Source organism: Diabrotica undecimpunctata, chromosome 2, assembly GCF_040954645.1.
Source record: "Diabrotica undecimpunctata isolate CICGRU chromosome 2, icDiaUnde3, whole genome shotgun sequence".
NCBI lineage: Eukaryota > Metazoa > Arthropoda > Insecta > Coleoptera > Chrysomelidae > Diabrotica > Diabrotica undecimpunctata.
In genome coordinates this window covers 55,083,748-55,102,588 of record NC_092804.1, presented here as the reverse complement: position 1 = coordinate 55,102,588, position 18,841 = coordinate 55,083,748, and the positions used below count along the sequence as shown (strand labels likewise).

General features: G+C 33.6%; 1 protein-coding gene across 2 annotated transcripts in view; it reads left to right on the top strand.

Annotated features, from left to right (window-relative positions):
- LOC140434561 (uncharacterized) overlaps positions 1-18,841 on the top strand; it is a 643,472-nt gene that overhangs the window by 586,567 nt on the left and 38,064 nt on the right. For both annotated transcript variants that reach the window (XR_011950061.1, XM_072522911.1), the window contains exons 5-6: positions 13,097-13,217; positions 15,180-15,379. Coding sequence is in view for 1 of the 2 variants with exons in the window: in XM_072522911.1 (XP_072379012.1) it covers positions 13,097-13,217; positions 15,180-15,379 (321 nt within the window). In the remaining variant the exon portion in view is untranslated. The remainder of the gene's footprint in view (positions 1-13,096; positions 13,218-15,179; positions 15,380-18,841) is intronic.

Here is an 18,841-nt window from a genome sequence, read left to right as displayed (position 1 = left end):
CTATACGAAGATGACACTAGATATTAAAATGATTGAATTCGAATTAATTGGGCGCTAACAGTATTTTAGGAAAGGTTTTGCATTTGGAAAACTTGCAATTGCGATCTTTCGTAGTAATATTGTCTGCAATAGTAATATTCACAAAGTAATATATTAAAACGTTATAGGTTGCAGAATTACAAAATTTTAATCGAAGAATATTGAATGTTGTACCAAAAGAAGCCGATTGTCAGTACGATAAAGGAAGATGGAATCGAATTAATTAGTTCTAAAAATATTCAGATTAAATCATAATGACCTCCGGGAATCAGATTTTGATACAGATAACGTTTATAATAACTATTTAGGAAGCCTAACGACGCTACTGGTATTTAATAGGGACAGTTATATTTTTTATTACTTACATAATAAGTATATTTCTGAACATCCTTGGCAATCATCATTAGAATGAAAATTATCGAGTTTTGATTTATTGGCCGAAGCCAAAGTTTTTTTTCTTTTCATTTGTTGATAGAAATTAAGATAAAAGCCATTCATATGGAATAAAATAGACATTATTAAAATTGATTGGTAGGTATTAAACGAATATTATTTTACCGGAGGCAAAGATTTACAGGTTCCTTCAAAATGGGGATCATTATTCAAAACAGCATGAACAAAGCATGTGTGGGGAAAACGGTACATTGGTTCTAACAAGAGCTCTATATAAACCATTAGTTTTGTATTAAGAATATTTTAGTGTGATTTCATGTTTGATTTTTTTATTTATAAGTTAATCTTTTGTAAATCTTTTTTTTATTAATAAATTTTTAAATTTACAACCTGCTATTCAAAGCTATTAGTAAATGTGAATATTGTAGATACATGAGAAAAGAAATTATCCACTGAAAACACTTTCTAAATGTTAGATTTAATTTGAAAATAATATTGAAATTAAAATTGAAGCTGAAATTAAAGAATGAAGTCCGTTGGCCAGTGTCTCTTTAATCTTCTTCTGACTTCTGGTTGTAGGTGTAGTTGCCTTGTTTCCTTGTTGGGGTGGGCTGACAGGTGTTCCAGATAGTTTCTTGTTAGTCTACTGATTTCTTCTGCAACGAACGACATACCAGAGTCGTCATGCAATGTTTTGTTACTAACGTACCACGGCGCGTTGAAAATTATTTCGAGTATCACGATTTTGATATTAGAAGGCTTTGCACAGCCCTATTGTTGCACTCCATATGTCCATATGGGCGTTATTATGCACTTATAAACAAGAATTTTATTATCTGTAGATAGCTGCGATTTATTAGCTGCCAATTAGCGATTAGCTGCCTATTAGCCAAATTATTTGACATATTTTCATGTTGATATGGGTTCTTTTGCCAAGATGTGTACTTTCCAAGTGAGCTTTTGGTCTAGTATCATTTACAGATATTTGACTTTTGTTTCTACTGGTAGTAAATATATCGTTCAGTCTGATTCTCTGGCATACGGTGTTTCTGTTCGTGAATTTAATTTGATTAGACTTGGTGTAAATAACTTTGATTTTCCATTTATCCATCCAGTCTTGTAGTAGATTTAGGTGTTTGAAGGTTTCCCGATGCTACTTGAGGATCATAATCGATGGATATTGGCTACACTAGTAGTATTTGTTGTTGGGATGCTAGCCGTGTATATGAGGTACAGGAGGAGACGAAGTACACTTCCTTGAGGGACACCGGATTTTATGGGATAATAATGAGAGGTTTTTAAGGAAATCAGACTTGAAAGTGAGGTATGGGAAAGGATAACTTATTTAATATAACATAACAGTGGTGCATATTTTTTTTGTTGTAAAGTTAAATGGGCTTTATACATGGGATTTATAAATTTCAATGCCTTTTGAGATTTTTTGGAGCAAAAACCTCTCTAAGATTTTTGATATATTTCTAAGTAAGCTGATTGGTCTATATGAGGTGGTAATATTTGGTTTACTAATTATAATTATTTATGTGAACTTTCAAATAATCGGGTAACAGGCTAATCTTATGATACTATTATGATCATGTCACGTGATCATGTTGAAGCCTGGTGCTTTGTAGTTATTGCATTTAGAAATTTCTACTTTCACATTATTGGGGGTAAAGCATTTTATTGGTAGCGTTATTAGGCAGGGAGCATCTAAGAAGTTTTTGACTTGTTCTTCATTGTTATTGTTGTTAAGGTCGGGGACACCAAAAACGTGTGAGAGATGTTCAGCAGAGATTGATACCTTTTTTTGTTCAGTTTTTCCCCAGCTTCCATCGGCTTTTCTTAAAGGTGGTATGTACTGTGTAGACCTCTTGAATGATTTGGTTGATTTTCAGATACTGTGGTCTTCTTTTGACAGGCATGCTAATCTATTGTATTTATTTTTATCTACAAGATTGTGACTTCTCTGCCATATGCGCCTGGCTCTTCTTTTTTGTGTAACAAGACGTTTTATGTATACGGTTATGTTCGTATGTTGGTGTCACTTTGTTTTTTTTTTTTTTTCGTTGTGAAGGGATGTAGCTATTTCAGCAGCTGCGTGTATACTTTGGGTTAGAAAAGACACGGCATTCTCGCTATTGTCTGGTTACTTTAATCTAATATTTTATTTTATATTTTCATATGTAAGACTCAAATACATTCCAGTTGGTCTTTGGTATTATTAACTTATAGATATTCGGAAGTTTTATAATATGCGTGGATAGTGTGACATTTATGGAGGTATGGTCAGTGGATAGGTCCCAAAATGAAACACTCATTTTGGAGCACTCATTTTAACTGCTAAAACTGTGTATTTTATTTTTAAATAGTTTATAAATAATTTATACACTTGAGACTCGGCTATGTACACGAAAAACGGTAAAAACAAGGCCGGCGGCCTGTTTCTTATCACCACTACACTATCGCCGAATTCAAATCGATGTCTACAGGTCGAAAGTCAAATGAATGCTGTAAGTAAATCGAATTAATATTTGTATAAGGAAAAACCCTAAGTATCAATATATAACAAAAAAACTCTAAAGTAAGAGTTGACTAATGATAAGAAATGACTAATAGAAATCAGATAATTAAATTCTTACGTGTCATAAGAAAAAGAAAAAAACAAAGACATATTTATTGACAGCTCAGAAAACAATGGGATAGTACATAACAGAAAAGCATGTAAAAAATTTGTTCTCCTATTCGTAAACCATAAACAAATCTGTAAATCGTTATTGGATTAATAAAGTTTTTTCTGAGTTTCATCATCATAAGTGGCCCGACAATCCGTTGTGGATCGTGGCTTGTTCACAAAGACGTCGCCACTCCTGTAGATTCCTGACAACTTCCCTTTATCTTCTGACTCTTAGAATCTGTAGGTCTTCTTCCACATCCATCAACCCATCTCCTTCGTGATCGTCCCTACTTCTTGTGCCCTCTGGTTTTTAAAATGTTAATCGTTTATTCGTGATCTGACATTACAACAATGTATCCAGCCTATCTTCACTTTAACGAACTTCACAATATCTGCATCGGTGTATAACTGATATAGTTCAAAGTTGTATCTTCGACGCCATAACCCGTTTTCATTTACGGCCCCAAAAATCTTTCTAAGAATTTTTCTCTTAAAAATACCAAGAAGTCTTTCATCATTTTGAGATAAGGTCCAAGTTTTAGCCCCACATATCAAAACCGGTCTTATTAAGGTCTTGTATATATTGAGCTTTACTGCACGTTTTATATTTTATTTTTTAAATGTTTCTGGAGACCGTGAATAGTTCTGTTTGCTATTTCTATGCATCTTTGTATTTCGTCGCTTGTCGTGTTTGTTGCGTTTACTAGCGATCCAAGATATGTGAATTCTTTGATTTGCTCAAAGGTATGGTTTTATAATTTGAATTCTTTGTTGGATATTTCGGGAGTTTTTAGAAACCACCATATATTTGGTTTTTTCCTGGTTCACCCAAGTCTTAATTCACTTGCCGTGTTCGCAAGCCTTGTAAAACACTGCACCATGTTCTCTTACTTCTGCCCACTATAACTATATCGTCAGCGAATGCGACGATATAGTTATAGTGGGCAGAATATCGTCATCGAATGCGAGAATTTGCGTCGATCTATTAAAAATAGTTCCATTCATTATAATATTTAATTGTCTGATTGTTCTTTACAAGGCAATATTAAGGAGGAGACACGCCAGCGCGTCCCTCTGTCTTAGACCATTAATAATGTCAAAGAACGTAGAGTTTTCTCCTTCAATTCTAACGCATGAGCTTACGTTTTGTATTGTGAACTTAACTAACCTAGGTTTGATCCCAAAGACTATCATTGCATTATATAATGCAGTTCTTTTTACACTGTCATAGGCTGTTTTAAAGTCGACGAAGAGATAGTATGTAACTGTGTTATATTCAAGTGACTTTTCTAGAATCTGCCTATGTGCTTGAATTTGATGTGAAGTTGACTTTCGAGCAGTAAATCCACATTGATATTGACCAACAATATCATTTGTAAAATGTTAAATGTTATTATAAAAGTCTTTCAAATACATAATACATTGTCGAAGATTTTATACGCAGATGCTAACAGAGTAATGCCTCTATAGTTCTTACACCCCAGTTGATCACACTTTTTATGCAACAGACATATTATTCCCTTTAGCCACTCTTCTGGTACCTATTCATTCTGCCATATAAGTTCTATTAGTTTATGGATTGCTGCAAAAAGTTGATCACCACCTTTTTTGTACATTTCCGAACAGATTTCATCGATTCCTGGAGTTTTATTGTCTTTGAGTTTTAGGATGGCATTTGAAACTTCTTCTCTTGTTGGGTCTTCACTGTGTAGTCGACGTTGTCGATTTTGTTGATTGTCTATATTGTAACGTCCTTCAATATCGTTTATATTTAGATGTTCGCTGAAATGTTGTGCCCGTCTGTTAAGAATTGAGTTTTTATCATGTAGAATTTCACCGTTAGTGTCTTTACAAATTTTAATCGTGGTTTTAAATTCTCGAGGGCTATTATTTAAGGATTTGTAGTATTTCCTCGTATAATTCTTTCTGGTATAATCTACAATAGATTATTAGAATACTCCGAAAATATAATTGGTGATTATCAAAATGGATTCAGACCAAATAGAGCCACTACAGATAACATATTCATACTAAGAACGATACAAGAAAAAGCTTATGAATACGACATAGACCTATATAATATGTATATAGACTTTAAACAAGCTTTTGATAGTGTGAATAGAGACAGAATGCTGGAAGACCTTTGTAATCTAGGTATACCTAAGAAATACATCAGCCTCATAAAAATGACGTTGCAGGGTTCAAAAGCCGCAGTCAAAGTAGATGGAGAACTGACTCCCCTATTTAACATCAACATGGGAGTAAGACAGGGAGATGCCCTATCAACCATGCTATTCAACCTAGTTCTTGAGGCAGTCATCAGAAAAACCAATATAACCGGCCATATAAATACCAAATCAGTACAAATTACTGCATATGCAGATGATGTAGCCATCATTAGTAGGAATAAGCCACGACTAATGGAAGTGTTCAAACAAATTGATCCTTAAGCAAGAAAAAGAGGTCTCGAAATAAACGAAGCAAAAACGAAGTATATGACAGTCAAAAGAATAACTGACAATGAAAATAATATCACAATAGACAACTATACTATCGAACGAGTGGATGCCTTTACATATCTCGGCACAGAAATCAATCAGAAGAACTCCGTAAGTAGCGAAATTAATGCACGTATTTCCAGCGGGAATCGTACATACTATGCTAATAAAAGATTGATGACATCGAAATTATTAGACAAAAGAACCAAAATGACTATCTACAGAACACTGATTAGACCCGTAGTAACCTATGGATGTGAAACTTGGGTAATGACGAAAAAAGATGAAGCCCAACTCAGGACATTCGAGAGAAAAATACTGAGGAAAGTATATGGCCCGGTACAAGAGGAAGATGGCACATGGAGAATCAGGAGAAACGACGAGGTTAATGAGTTAAATGAAGGTTATGACATTGTAAGATTTGTGAAAAGTCAAAGACTGTCATGGCTGGGACATGTGCAGAGACAAAGCGATGCAAAAACAACTAAGAAAATGTTACAATGGAAGCCCATAGGAAGGCGAAAAAAAGGAAGGCCCAGAACGAGATGGTTGGATGACGTGGAAGACAACCTGAAAACAATGAACATAAGACAATGGAGAAGAAGGGCACAAGAGAGATCTGAATGAAAGGATATAGCCAGACAGGCAAAGACCCATCCAGGGTTATGATGCCAAAAGAAGAAGAAGAAGAAGTATTTCCTCGTTTCATTTTTATCGAATGAACTTTGTATCTCATTGAGAGTGTTTTGTTCGTATTCCCTCTTCTTACGTCGATGGATACATTTTTCCTCTCTTCTAAGACGTCTGAGGTTAATACGTTTTAAATATTTTTATGTTTTTTAATACTTTCAAAAGTTACTTTTCTGAGAATATGAACTATACTTAAGTATTACTAGAGAATTAAAGTTCTCTCACACGCACTAGCAGGAAGAATAAGCTGCACGTTATTTTGAAGTATAGAAACTCATGCACTTCACTGGTGGAATGAAAAAATACTGTCATAAAATAGAAACAATTGAGCAACCTCGATTTCTGATTAATTTGAAACGTTAAAAAGTTTTTCAAAAACTAATATATTTTTAACGAACGCCTTCTTAGTTTCGGATGTCGGCAACAAAAAAATGTTAAAATGACTAAATCTTGTCAGTTCAATTCAAAGTTATTTTAATTAGCTGTTAAAAGATTTAATCAATAGGCTCATTGTATTACAGAAGCGAATTCGATGTTTAATATCTTGTCGATTGTTATCATAAAATGGCCTGCAGCCTGATCGAATGATCGTTATTCAATAACTAGCTCCGGCCGACTGATTTGGAAGATAAGCCATTTCTTTGTAATATTATTGTCTTCTCTTTTTGTTTATGATGAAAAACTGTGTGTAATAAATTGATATGTCTTTCAGAACTTTACAGTACGGTATTTTTGGAATTGATTATCTACCCAATATGGAATAAGGCTGAGTAAAATATATGTTTGAAAAAATGAGCTAATATCATAATTTATCATGGAGCAAAATGTTTAACATTTATGTTTACTAAAATATGCATTTATTAGGCTATCAATAATGTTAAAAAAATAGGGCTAAAACGAACTACAACGTTAAAGGAGTTTTATTGTTTCATATGGTCAATGAACTCCCAAATATGGAAAAACCATATTTGGGAGTAGGTACCATTTAAAGTTGTGCGTTTTTGAAAAAGGGGTGAATTTGTTACTAAGCACTAGGATATATTTGGGTGAATTATATGCAGTTTTCGTACATTAAATTAATGCGAAATTAAATTTCGTATCGAAATGCCACCTTTTAAAGTCAAAAATTTTCTTTTTTTTTTGAGAAAAATATATTCAAAAAACGAAGCAAATAAAACAGGAACACGCGCGATTTTTTGTGTCCCATAACTTTTTTCCATGGAGGTATATATTTGGTAAAAGTATTTAGGATTTACAGTATTCCAGACACCATTTTTCTAGGAACGCCACTCACACAATTTTTTTTGCCATTTTCGCAAACATTGTTCTACAATTTTTTTCTAAGCACTTTTAGGTATATGCAGATGCAGTGGTATATTTAATTAAAAGAAAAATCAATTACTTTGATAGAATGGTCAATGGTCTATAGTAGAAGGTTCTAGGACTAATTTTAGCAAGATACGGTTCTTCAAAGTTTTCTACTTTTAACGATTTTCGCGTTTTGCAAAGTTTTGCGGTTATTTTTAGCTTTTTTTTGTACTTTTAGATATATTCATTACTAAATAAAAAAGAATTTTTATTTTTGGTACTTTAAAATAGTCTATTGTAAAATATTCTAGCTTTAACGGTAACCAAAATATGGTTCGTCAAATTGGGATACTTACAACGATTTGTATATATTCAAATGTACAAGGAAAGAATGCTCCAGTCGCAGTCGTCAGAGACGAAAATGCCACCTAACCTCTAAAAATCTTAAGAACAAGCTAAATTTTGCTGAGAATGTCAATTTTGAGACCCCAAAAAGATGCTAATATGTTTGTTACTCCTACCCCAGGGCTTCTCCCTAAAATCACCCCTTCGAGGGGGCCGGAAAACATCGATTTACCAAGAATCTGTAAGAATCTGTAAAAAATATTTCTAACAAGAAATGTAGCTCACATAACGTTGAACAAAAATTTATATTAACACATTTTTTTAGGATAAACCGTTCTCTCTTAAACAATACTTAAGACTTGTTTACACGGGTAGAATAATGATGCACGTACTTAATAGAGTAGAGTAGAGTAACTGTACTCGTATACACGCTTAGTACAGTAGACTAGCAAATAAAGCGTATAGTAGGTGGTAGAGTAGAGTGGATCCACAAAAAATAAGATCGACTACATACTGTCCACGGAACGATATATCATTAAAGATGTAACAGTTCTTAACAGATTCACAACAGCTAGCGATCACAGGATGGTCAGAGCAAAAATTAGTATTGACAGTAACTGTGAAATGAAAAAGAAAATAATTAGAAACTGGGATCTAGTAGATAGAAACAAACTAGGGTAATATAAAGAGATATACAAAGACCTATTAAAAGCACAACTTACCCAAAAATTAGACAGTGATGATAAGATAGACGAAATAGACAACATACTTACAGCAACGATGATTACATCAGAAAAAGAAATAGCAAAAAAGGATCTAAAAAAGAAAAACTATATACCAACAGAAACGAAGAAGCTTATGGATAAAAGAAGGAAGCTGAACGAAGAATGCAAAAGGAAATCTATAGAATATGTAGAAATCAAAAAAACAATAACCAGAATGATAAAAGAAATTAAGAGAAAATAACAAGAAATAAAAGTAGAAGAAGTAATACAGAACAACAAAAATATGAAATGCTTAAGACCGAAATTAGGTAAGTGTGAAATAAACAAAATAAAAGATGTAAACGGAGTAGAAACAAACATTAAAGATGACATCATAAATATAATCCATCATTTCTACTCAGAATTTTATAAAACAAAAAAGGAACCACCAGAAGAAGAAGAAAGAAAAATATGGTGGAAAAGTGGTAATTAATATTTTTTCCTTTAACATTTCCTTTTTAACAAGATATTCAAAGAAAAAAGAATCCCAAACAACTGGAAGGAATCCGTAACCGTTATCTTACACAAGTAAAGGGATAAAACAGATATAAAAAACTACCGTCCTATAACACTCCTCAATGTAATGTATAAACTCCACAAAAATTTTAACCAATAGATTGACGACAAAATTTGACGGATACTAGACGAAAGAACAAGCTGGTTTTAGAAAGGGATTCAGCACAAGGGACCATTTACTAAGTATGAAAATACTTATAGAACGAGCAAATGAATACCACATTTCTCTATATATAGCGATCATAGATTTCGAAAAGGCTTTCGACAGTGTCAAACATTGGGCAGTGAAAAGTTCTTTGATTAACAGCAGAATTGACCACAGATATACGGAACTAATTGCCAATATATATAAGGAAGCCAAAACAACAATTCAAGTATATGAAGGAACAAAATCAATACAAATAAATAGAGGCGTGAGACAGGGTGACACAATATCACCGAAACTTTTCAATCAGGCTCTGGAAGATATTTTTAAAAGATTAGAATGGGAAGAAAAAGGTATAAAAATTTGTGGACAACGCTTTAACCATCTGAGGTACGCTGATGACATCGCATTTATAACCGATAAGAAAGAAGAATTATTTGAAATGATGAAAGAACTGGACGTAGAAGCTAGAAAGATAGGCCTTAATATGAATTACAGCAAGACCAAAATCATAACAAATACAGATGAAGACTTCACAATGAGGATCGGATAAGATGAAATAGAACAAGTTCAGGATTATATATATCTGTCAAACTGTAAAACTTAACAAATAAAACCAAACAGCAGAGATAAAAAGACGAGTTAGACTGGCATGGGCGGCATTTGGTAAACTAAGCTACATTCTTAAAAACAAAAGATATCCACAGCATCTTAAGATCAAAGTATACAATCAATGCGTACTCCCTGTTCTCACTTATGGTTCCCAAACGTGGACATTTACAAAAGCAAACATGGACAAAATCATAAAAACCCAAAGAGCAATTGAAAGACAAATGTTGCACATAAGACTAATGGATAAAAAGAGAAACAAGTGAATAAGAGAGAAAACAAAAGTGAGGGATGTTAGACAAGAAGTTGCAAAATTGAAATGGAGATTTACCGGACACAATATAAGATAAAAAGAAGGCAGATGGAACAAAATTCTTATAAGTTGGGGACCGTGGGAATATAAACGAAGCAGAGGAAGGCCCCAAATGAGATGTGCAGAAATGAGATGTGTGAAAATGGAGTTCAACGAAGTTGAAACTTTAAAATTTGTAGAGCTGTATGACGAACACTAGTGTCTATGGAATTTAGATAGTGTACACTACAGAAATAAAAGTATGAGGCAAGCTTTGGATGAAGAGAGGCTTTGGAATAAACAAGCTCAAGCAGAAAATTAAGAATTTAACAAGCACTTAGAATCAAGAATGTTTAAAAATACAAAAATTAAAAAAATCGGGTTCAGGTTTAGCCGATCTATATGAACGCAATCATGAAAGTTGCAAAATTAAATAATAAAACTGAAGGCTCACGGGTAAGTTACACGCTTTTATTACTTGTTAATGAAAAGTACAATAATAAATAAAAAATGTATTTTTATCAAGATAAAAGTGAACGATTGTATATCAGATTTGACAGTACACCAAGGAACAAGCAGGGGATTCTGATGAAGCACAAACTAAGTGTTTTAGTTTGTGAAGTTTGAGGAGTAATACTGAGCAGTTTCCTCATCAAACTGCTAAGTATTACTGCTCAAACTGCATCAAACAGCAGTTTAATGAGTTTCCTCATCAAACTGCTCAGTATTCCAACTCAACACACCACCAAGTTTACCAGTGCACATGTCTCAAAGCACCCCTGCATACTCTGTTTCATTAGGATGCAACTCCCACCATTCTTTTTACACCAATTCTTCACTGGGCAGTCCCACGATTAGCAGTGCTCTGCAAATAGCGTCTTCGTCATGGAGAGTTACTTAACAGAAAATATGAATCATCCAATGATTTTGGAAAGCGATGATAACAGTATCCATCTACAAGATGTAGCTGTGAATCCCGAAAATTCAGATATTCTGGTATGTGCTATGCATATGGCTGATGATCTAACACAGGATTAATTTTGGAACTGGACTTTTTTTACGAAAGTTGTTGTGGAATACCTCTTTCAATATTGTTTTGAATTACTGTTGTGTTATTTTACGAATTTTCAATTAAAACGATTATTGAAACTATTATTGAAACTTACCTTTGTTGACCCCCCAGTACTTCGAAGATGGCATCACACACCTTGGAGACAAACTTTAAAATTGAAGATCTTGAAACTCTACAAAATGAGAAAGGCTTCGATAGCTGTTCCCTGTAGCTAAAAAATTTTATGTAATCTCAAACTTCACTCTTGGTTTTATTGCATCCCTCATAAACGTATCTTGTCGTTCGGGCTTGACATTTACCATATTCAGAAGTTCTTCGAATTTCGCTGGGGTCGTCATTAGACACATCTTATATTCCAACTCATCCTCTAAGGCTAGTTATCTTAGCCGAAGAGCTGAGGCCCCGTGTGTATTCCTTCTTTTAAGCCATTCTCTCATCCACTTCTTTCTTTGTTTGTTTACCTCATCATCGATAGCTTCAGCGACTTCAGTTACAAATGCATTTGCAAACTGTATCTTAACAATTTTGAATCAATTTTTTTTTCTTGAATTCAATTTTGCACTAAACACCACACTCCACACTATACTAGCATCAGTATTATACTCTCTTGTGAACGGTATCAAGCCATTTTTAGTCGAGTAGCGAGTGGAGTCTACTCTATTCGGTACTATACTCTTCTTAAAACTCTATCCGTGTAAACAAGCCTTTAAAGCGACCAGCGATTTTGAATGTGTTACGCGTGCGAAATCAATTTTTTAAATAAAATTTGTATCAACTCGACGGTAAAAATTCGATAACTTTTGATTAGAGTGTCCTATCGACAAAAATAAAAATGAGTTCTAAAGATGTAGAGTGCAGCTTTCGTACACAAGTTTTGCATTTTTTCGTAACTAGCAAAAAATCTTTAAATGTTGAAAACTTTAAAAAACCGTATCTTGTTTAAACTTAGTCCTAGAGTCTTTTTAGAGACCATTTGGAAGGTAATTATTTTTTCTTTCCATTTAATGTACCATTGGATATATCTAAAACAGCGTAAAAAAGAGTTATAGTACAATTTTTGCGAAAAAATAGGAAAAATGGCCCAAAAATGGTGTGAGTGGCGAACTTTAAAAAATCGTATCTCGGATATCGTGAGTCTTAAACACTTATACTAAATGTCATTTTGAAAAGAAAGGATAAAAGTTGTTTTTCTAGGTAGCAATAGCTATACCTATACCCCGTGGAAAAAAGTTATGGAGCAAAAAAGAAAAATCGCGTGTGTTCCTGTATTTTTGCTTCATTTTTTGAATATATTTTTGATTGTTGTATAAAAATTTTTAACTTAAAAGGTGAAACTTTGATAAGAAATTTAATTTTGAACAACTTTTTTTTAGATGTATATTTACGAAAACTGCATCGAATTCACCCAAATGCACCCTAGTGCATAGGGACAAATTCACCCGTTCTAAATAACTCACCCCTTTAAATGGTAGCACTCTGCGCATTTTTCATGTTTAGGGTCCACTCAACATATGAAACAAACTCCTTTTACGTCGTAGTTCCTTTCTAAAGTACATAATCAGTAGTCTATTTCAGACGATGGGTAATTGTTGAAAATAAAATGAATTTAAAGAATTTAATAATATGACATTACTTCTATAAGCTTATGCTTGTTATAGGCGTCTCTGTAGGTGTCTTATTTATATCAAGGACTTAATTATATACAGTTAGTTTTTGAAGAATAGATTTTAAAGTATAGTTTATTGTTTCAGATATTCCTAAATGCAATGTGATAAATCAACAAGACATCAGACTAAGTTTGACAGACCCAAGTCGATATTTAACATCAACAGCAACTCTTCTAGCTTACCAGAGGATAAAGGATGCCGCTTTGTAAGTAAAATAGATATTTAATTAAACACATTTCATGAGGCAAATTATTTTTAGATTACTAACCGTCAAAATAGATTTAGATTACTAACATCAATTGTCGTAGTGTGAAATTGAACTGTACTTTACTTGCAGAGATAAGTAACGTACCATCAGCGTATTCGTTTTTTTTGGGTTTTCTACCCAAACATTAAGAAAATTAAAAAATAGAAAATCGCCAGGAGAGGACAAAATACCGAAGGGACTCCTAAAGAACGGAGGACCAGATTTGACCAAACAAATGTTAAAACTAATCCAAAAATAATACAACAAAACCAAATTTCTCAAGAATGGAAATCAAGCATCCTTATACTTCTCTTCAAAAAGGGAAACAAATCGGACCCGGAAAATTACAGAGGAAATTATTTATTAAACGTAACACTAAAATTAAAGAACAACAAGGTTTTAGGTCGGGAAGATCATGCACTGCCGCTATATTTATAACGAGGCAAGTGCAAGAGAAATCATAAGAATACAATAAACCAGCATATCTATGTTTAGTGGACTCTAAGAATGCATTTGATCGGGTCAAATTAAAGGATGTTATCCACTTACTGTACGCAAGAAAAATACCTCTCGGAATAATCAAAACGATCAAAAATATATACCAAAACTCCACAATTAAAGTACAAGTAGAAGAAGAACTAACTGACCCTACTGAAGCTGGCAATGGGATAAGACAGGAGATTCTCCGAGTACTCTATTCTTCATCCTGGTTATGGATGAAATAATAAAAAAAGTAAAAACTAAAAAGGGATACCAAATGAAAGAAAAACAAGCAAATTTAATAAGATGTAAATTGGAGCTGGAAGGTGAGATAATAGACCAAGTGATGGAGTTTAAATATTTAGACATCACATTATCTAGCTACGGAAAGCTTGAAACAAAAGTGGAAGATCGAGTGACTAGAGCAAACTGAGTCGCAGGTTGCCTAAATGAAACAATATGGATACATAAAAATATCGGAAAAGAAATGAAAGGCAGAATTTATAAAACAGTTATCAAACCGATAATAACATACGCGTCAGAAACACGACCTGACTCAGAGAGTTAGAAACGGCAAAAAGGATATTAGAAACAGCAGAGATGAAAAATTGATAGAAAAACACTATGATACAAAGCTAGAAGTATAGATATACGACGTAGATGCAAGGTGAAGAACATTAAGGACTTGGAAAGAAATAGCAAAGTAGAATAGGACGATCATATAAGCCGAATGACAACAAATAGAGTAGAAAAAACGGCAAGAGGCGGTTCCTCAATAAGAAGACGATAAGTGGGAAGCCCGCGTAAAAGATGGAACGATATTTTACTGAAGGCACAGTGAAAAACAGACAGTCATGTGTACATACAAAGAAGAAGAAGAGGAAGAATACAGGATATTTAATTTAAAAATTAATTTTGTTAATTACTTAATACCCCTGACGTAGTTTATGATATTTTTCAGGACGTTCAAGTAGTATATATTATATGAAATGTTTCAACAATTCACAATCACCAGAAGTGTACGTCGGAGCACGGGGAGAATAATTGTTCGGCTAGTAATAACATTAATAAGATAAATTAAAAAACTTATCGTATTAACCTTATTAAATTAAAAAATTGCACTAAAATGCCAATTCTGTCAATGGCATCGAATATAATAACAGATAACACTTCATGTATCCCCGCCATACACCTCTGACTATTTACTTGAACTACTTAAACTAACTTCAAAATATTCATCAAAAATTATTTTTAAATAAAACACCCTATCCTGAATTTCACAAAGAAACAATATGTAATCTAAATTATTTGAGTTAAATTGTCATATTTTGATACCAAAATTATACAGTTTAAATATTTACACATATTAATGAAATATCCTGTTTACGCTTGTAACTCTGTAAAATGTAGGTAATAAGTATTTTAATCTTCTCCTTTCAGATCATTTACAAGAACTTCAACTACGGAACCATCATTACCTAGCAAATCTAGTACAATTCCAGTCAACAAGGATTTTGAAGACAACAAAACACCAGACATAACAATAAGAAGAAGAAAGATTCACCGGTGCGACGTTGCAGGTTGTCACAAAGTTTACACGAAGAGTTCGCACCTTAAAGCACACAAGAGAACTCATACAGGTATGTAAAATGAAGACAAAATAGGAATAGTTGCTAAAGAATATATTTTCAGTCTATTATTCACCTCATACACCTAGCGTGAGCAAAAGGTTTTTTCGTAGTATATATGTTACGAGTAATGTCCGAAATTGGACGATCCTAGCATTGTACGGAAATTATTCTCCACTTCTAGTATTGAACCCCCAAACTGTACAATGTCCGAAATTATCAAAATTAAAAATGATTATCGAAACGCTTATTGATTCGAATCGATTATTATTGACAAGCGACACACCAAATCAAAAATCGAACATTTCTTGTTAATTATTTGATATTTTGATATAGAGTTGTTCTTTTTCGAATCGACAATGTTATAAAATGCTGTGTCAAACTAAAATATAAATAATAAGAAGAAATTGTCCTACGATACAGTAATAATGTTAGTAAAACATTTCAAAGTTTTGTAGCATTTTAAAATTCCTTGGTATATATTGAAATCCCCTCGTATGTGTTAAAATACCAAAAAGTATTTTCAATCCTCTTTGCGTCGCCAAGTTGATATAAAAACATTTTAAGTTTGTTTATATTACGGACGCGTATTCTTTGGTATTTTTCTTTGATTTAAACCGCTCGATATTTCGTTTCAAATAAACAAACATCCATATGGAATGCTGAGAAGGTTTCGTGGGAAATATAATTGCGAGACTCTCGCTGAGGCGTTGTCAAGAGCACTTTGCTTCAGCGTTTGTCCAAATTTTACGTCAAATTTGTAATATTTCTTGTTTTCCGTCCCTTTTCATGAAAAATATGTAGTGTATTGTGGCAGTTAATGGTTCAGTTACAGTTTTAAGTGAGGTTTTGAAAGATATCCACACGTTCCAGTTTCCTGATTTTTAAGACGCTCAGTTTAAAGTTTGTATCTAGTGGCGCAATTTCAACCTCAAGTTTATATGTTCTGAGGAGCCGTTCCAAAATACTTTTCATAGTATGGAGATGAATTTGTTCGTGTGGCAGAAAGTGTAAGCCCAGTTCTACCCCCAGAAATTCCAGTGAAGTCTAGTTTCCACCCCCAAAAGTAATTTAGTGAAATCAAGGTAACTTTTGTGTTTAAATTTTAAAGGAAAAACCACCAAAGAAACTAAAAGAAAACTTAGATCTTTTGAGAGGAAAATCCTCAAAAGAATCTTTGGGCCTTATCATGACATTAATATCAATCAATACCGAATGAGAACAAATGCTGAGTTCAAGCAGATGTATAGAGCGAGCGATATAGTCCAAGAGATTAAATCCCAACGTCTAAGATGGACTGGTCATGTCCATAGACTCCCTAATAACCGCCTTGCCAAGTTAATATGGGAGGAAGCCCCCCCAGGAAGAAGGCCCTTAGGACGTCCACGAATGCGATGGAGAGACAATATATGGTCAGATCTAAGAACAATGGGGCTATCCACTGACCCAACTATTATGGACGACCGTTTAAGATGGAAGCAAGTTGTGCAGTCAGCCAAAACCCACGGTTGTAGTGCTACGAGAAGAAGAAGAAGAAGTACATACCCATACAGCTGAAAATGAATTTTATAAAAAGGGGCCAATATTGACATTTTAATAAACAATACAAGCTAGACCTCGGATAGATTAGATATATCATAAACGGTACTCTTGTATGTGCATTTTCGTTATGAATGTACATAATACTGTTCAAACTCCCTTCCATAAAAACGAGAGCAGTTCAATGATAAAAAATGATTACAGCCCACTTCATAGGTTATATACTCACCATACTCTCCACACAAACTCACTATATATACTAACACTCTATAATATATTTTTGACCGAGTCCTCACCATCTTTTTGAATCATAGTAGAGACAAAGCTTATCTTTATAAATGAATAACACAAAGTTTTATTGTGCAAAGCACATTTTATTGTGCGCACTCTAATCTTAATATTAGAGTGCAATCGTGGAAATCCACGATTTCCACGTCTTAATAAGGAAACCATTAATAGACGTCTACAGGACAGCATTTTGTCGCCTATTTATGACAGTCTGGTCACACATTAATGTAGTGGATATATACTAAGGCCCCACGGAGTTCACTTGTAATTATATACACATTTCCGCCAGCTAATCCTACCACATATCGATCCTCTTAAAACGTCATCATCATCCAGTCTTCTGCTTCCAAAGTTGAACATAGACGTCCCCTAATTTCTTTTAGTTTTGTCTATCTTGAGCTTCCTGCAGCCAATTCAGACAGCGATCCTTTTAACGTCGTCTGTCCATCGAGTAGGTGGTCTATCTCTGCTCCCAGTTTCACCTTAATCATGCTATGAGCTCTATGACATCTGTGACGCCAGCGTTCTTCTTATTTCTTCGTTTCTAACCCTGTCTCTGAAAGTCAGTCAAAGTAGCGAGCATTCCATTCTTCTTAAACTACTCTGAGTCTGGTTACTATAGTCTGGGAAAGTGTTTCGACGCCGTAAGTTATGACTGGAAGCACACAGTATTCGAACGTCTTCTTTTCAAATAATTTGGTATGTTGCTCTTTAAGATCTCTGACAGAGCTACATATGCGGCCCATGTAAAGTGACTGTTCTTTAAAGTTTAGTAGTTTTGTTGTCCCTGGCTATTTGGATTTCATGACCCAAGTATCTATACTTATGGTACTATGTATGTATCCTATTTCGTTGTAGTCGACTTTTGGATTTTCAGTTGGAGCAGATTTGTCATGTATTATATCTTTGCAAGGTTTATGTTTAAACCAGCTTTCTTACAGACGACATCTAACTCGGTAAACATAGTTTTAATATATTTTTAAGTTATCTATTATCAGAACAATGTCATCTGTAAATCGTAGGTGAGAGACCATTTCACCGTCGACATTGATTCCTTTGGCTTCCCAATTTTTTGAAAGCAGAAAGCAGAACTGCCGTAAAAAGTTTGAAATATAACGTGTCTGATTCCTCTTTTGATTTTTATACAGTTTGTATCTTTGTGTAGTCCTACGGTCATGGTCTCATAATTGTATATATTTGCGATCAGTTTGGAGTACTGATAATCTATGTAACTTTCCTCCAACGCTCTTATTACGCTGTAAATTTAGTTAATTAGTTAGCTTAGATAATTTAACTCTTTAACTAACAAATGGTGTAAAAAAGATGATTTTAAGAAACGTATTATAAATAAGTGTTCAAGCATTTGAAAAATGTTTTGAACCTGCTCTCTTGTGGCATGTTTAAATTAAATACCGTATTTATATGAGAATAAAATACAATTGATTGTAATAAAAATTACATTTTACGTATGTTCTTGAAGTTTCGAGTTCCACTCCGGAAATCGTTTTAAAAAAAAGTGATTGTTTTAAAATAAGGAGTTGTTGTTGTAACCTATAGTTGTTAATTAAATGCCTCAAAATATAAAACGTATTTTGTATTTTGAAAACGATTTCCGACGTGGAAATCTTCTTCTTTTGGTGCCTATTC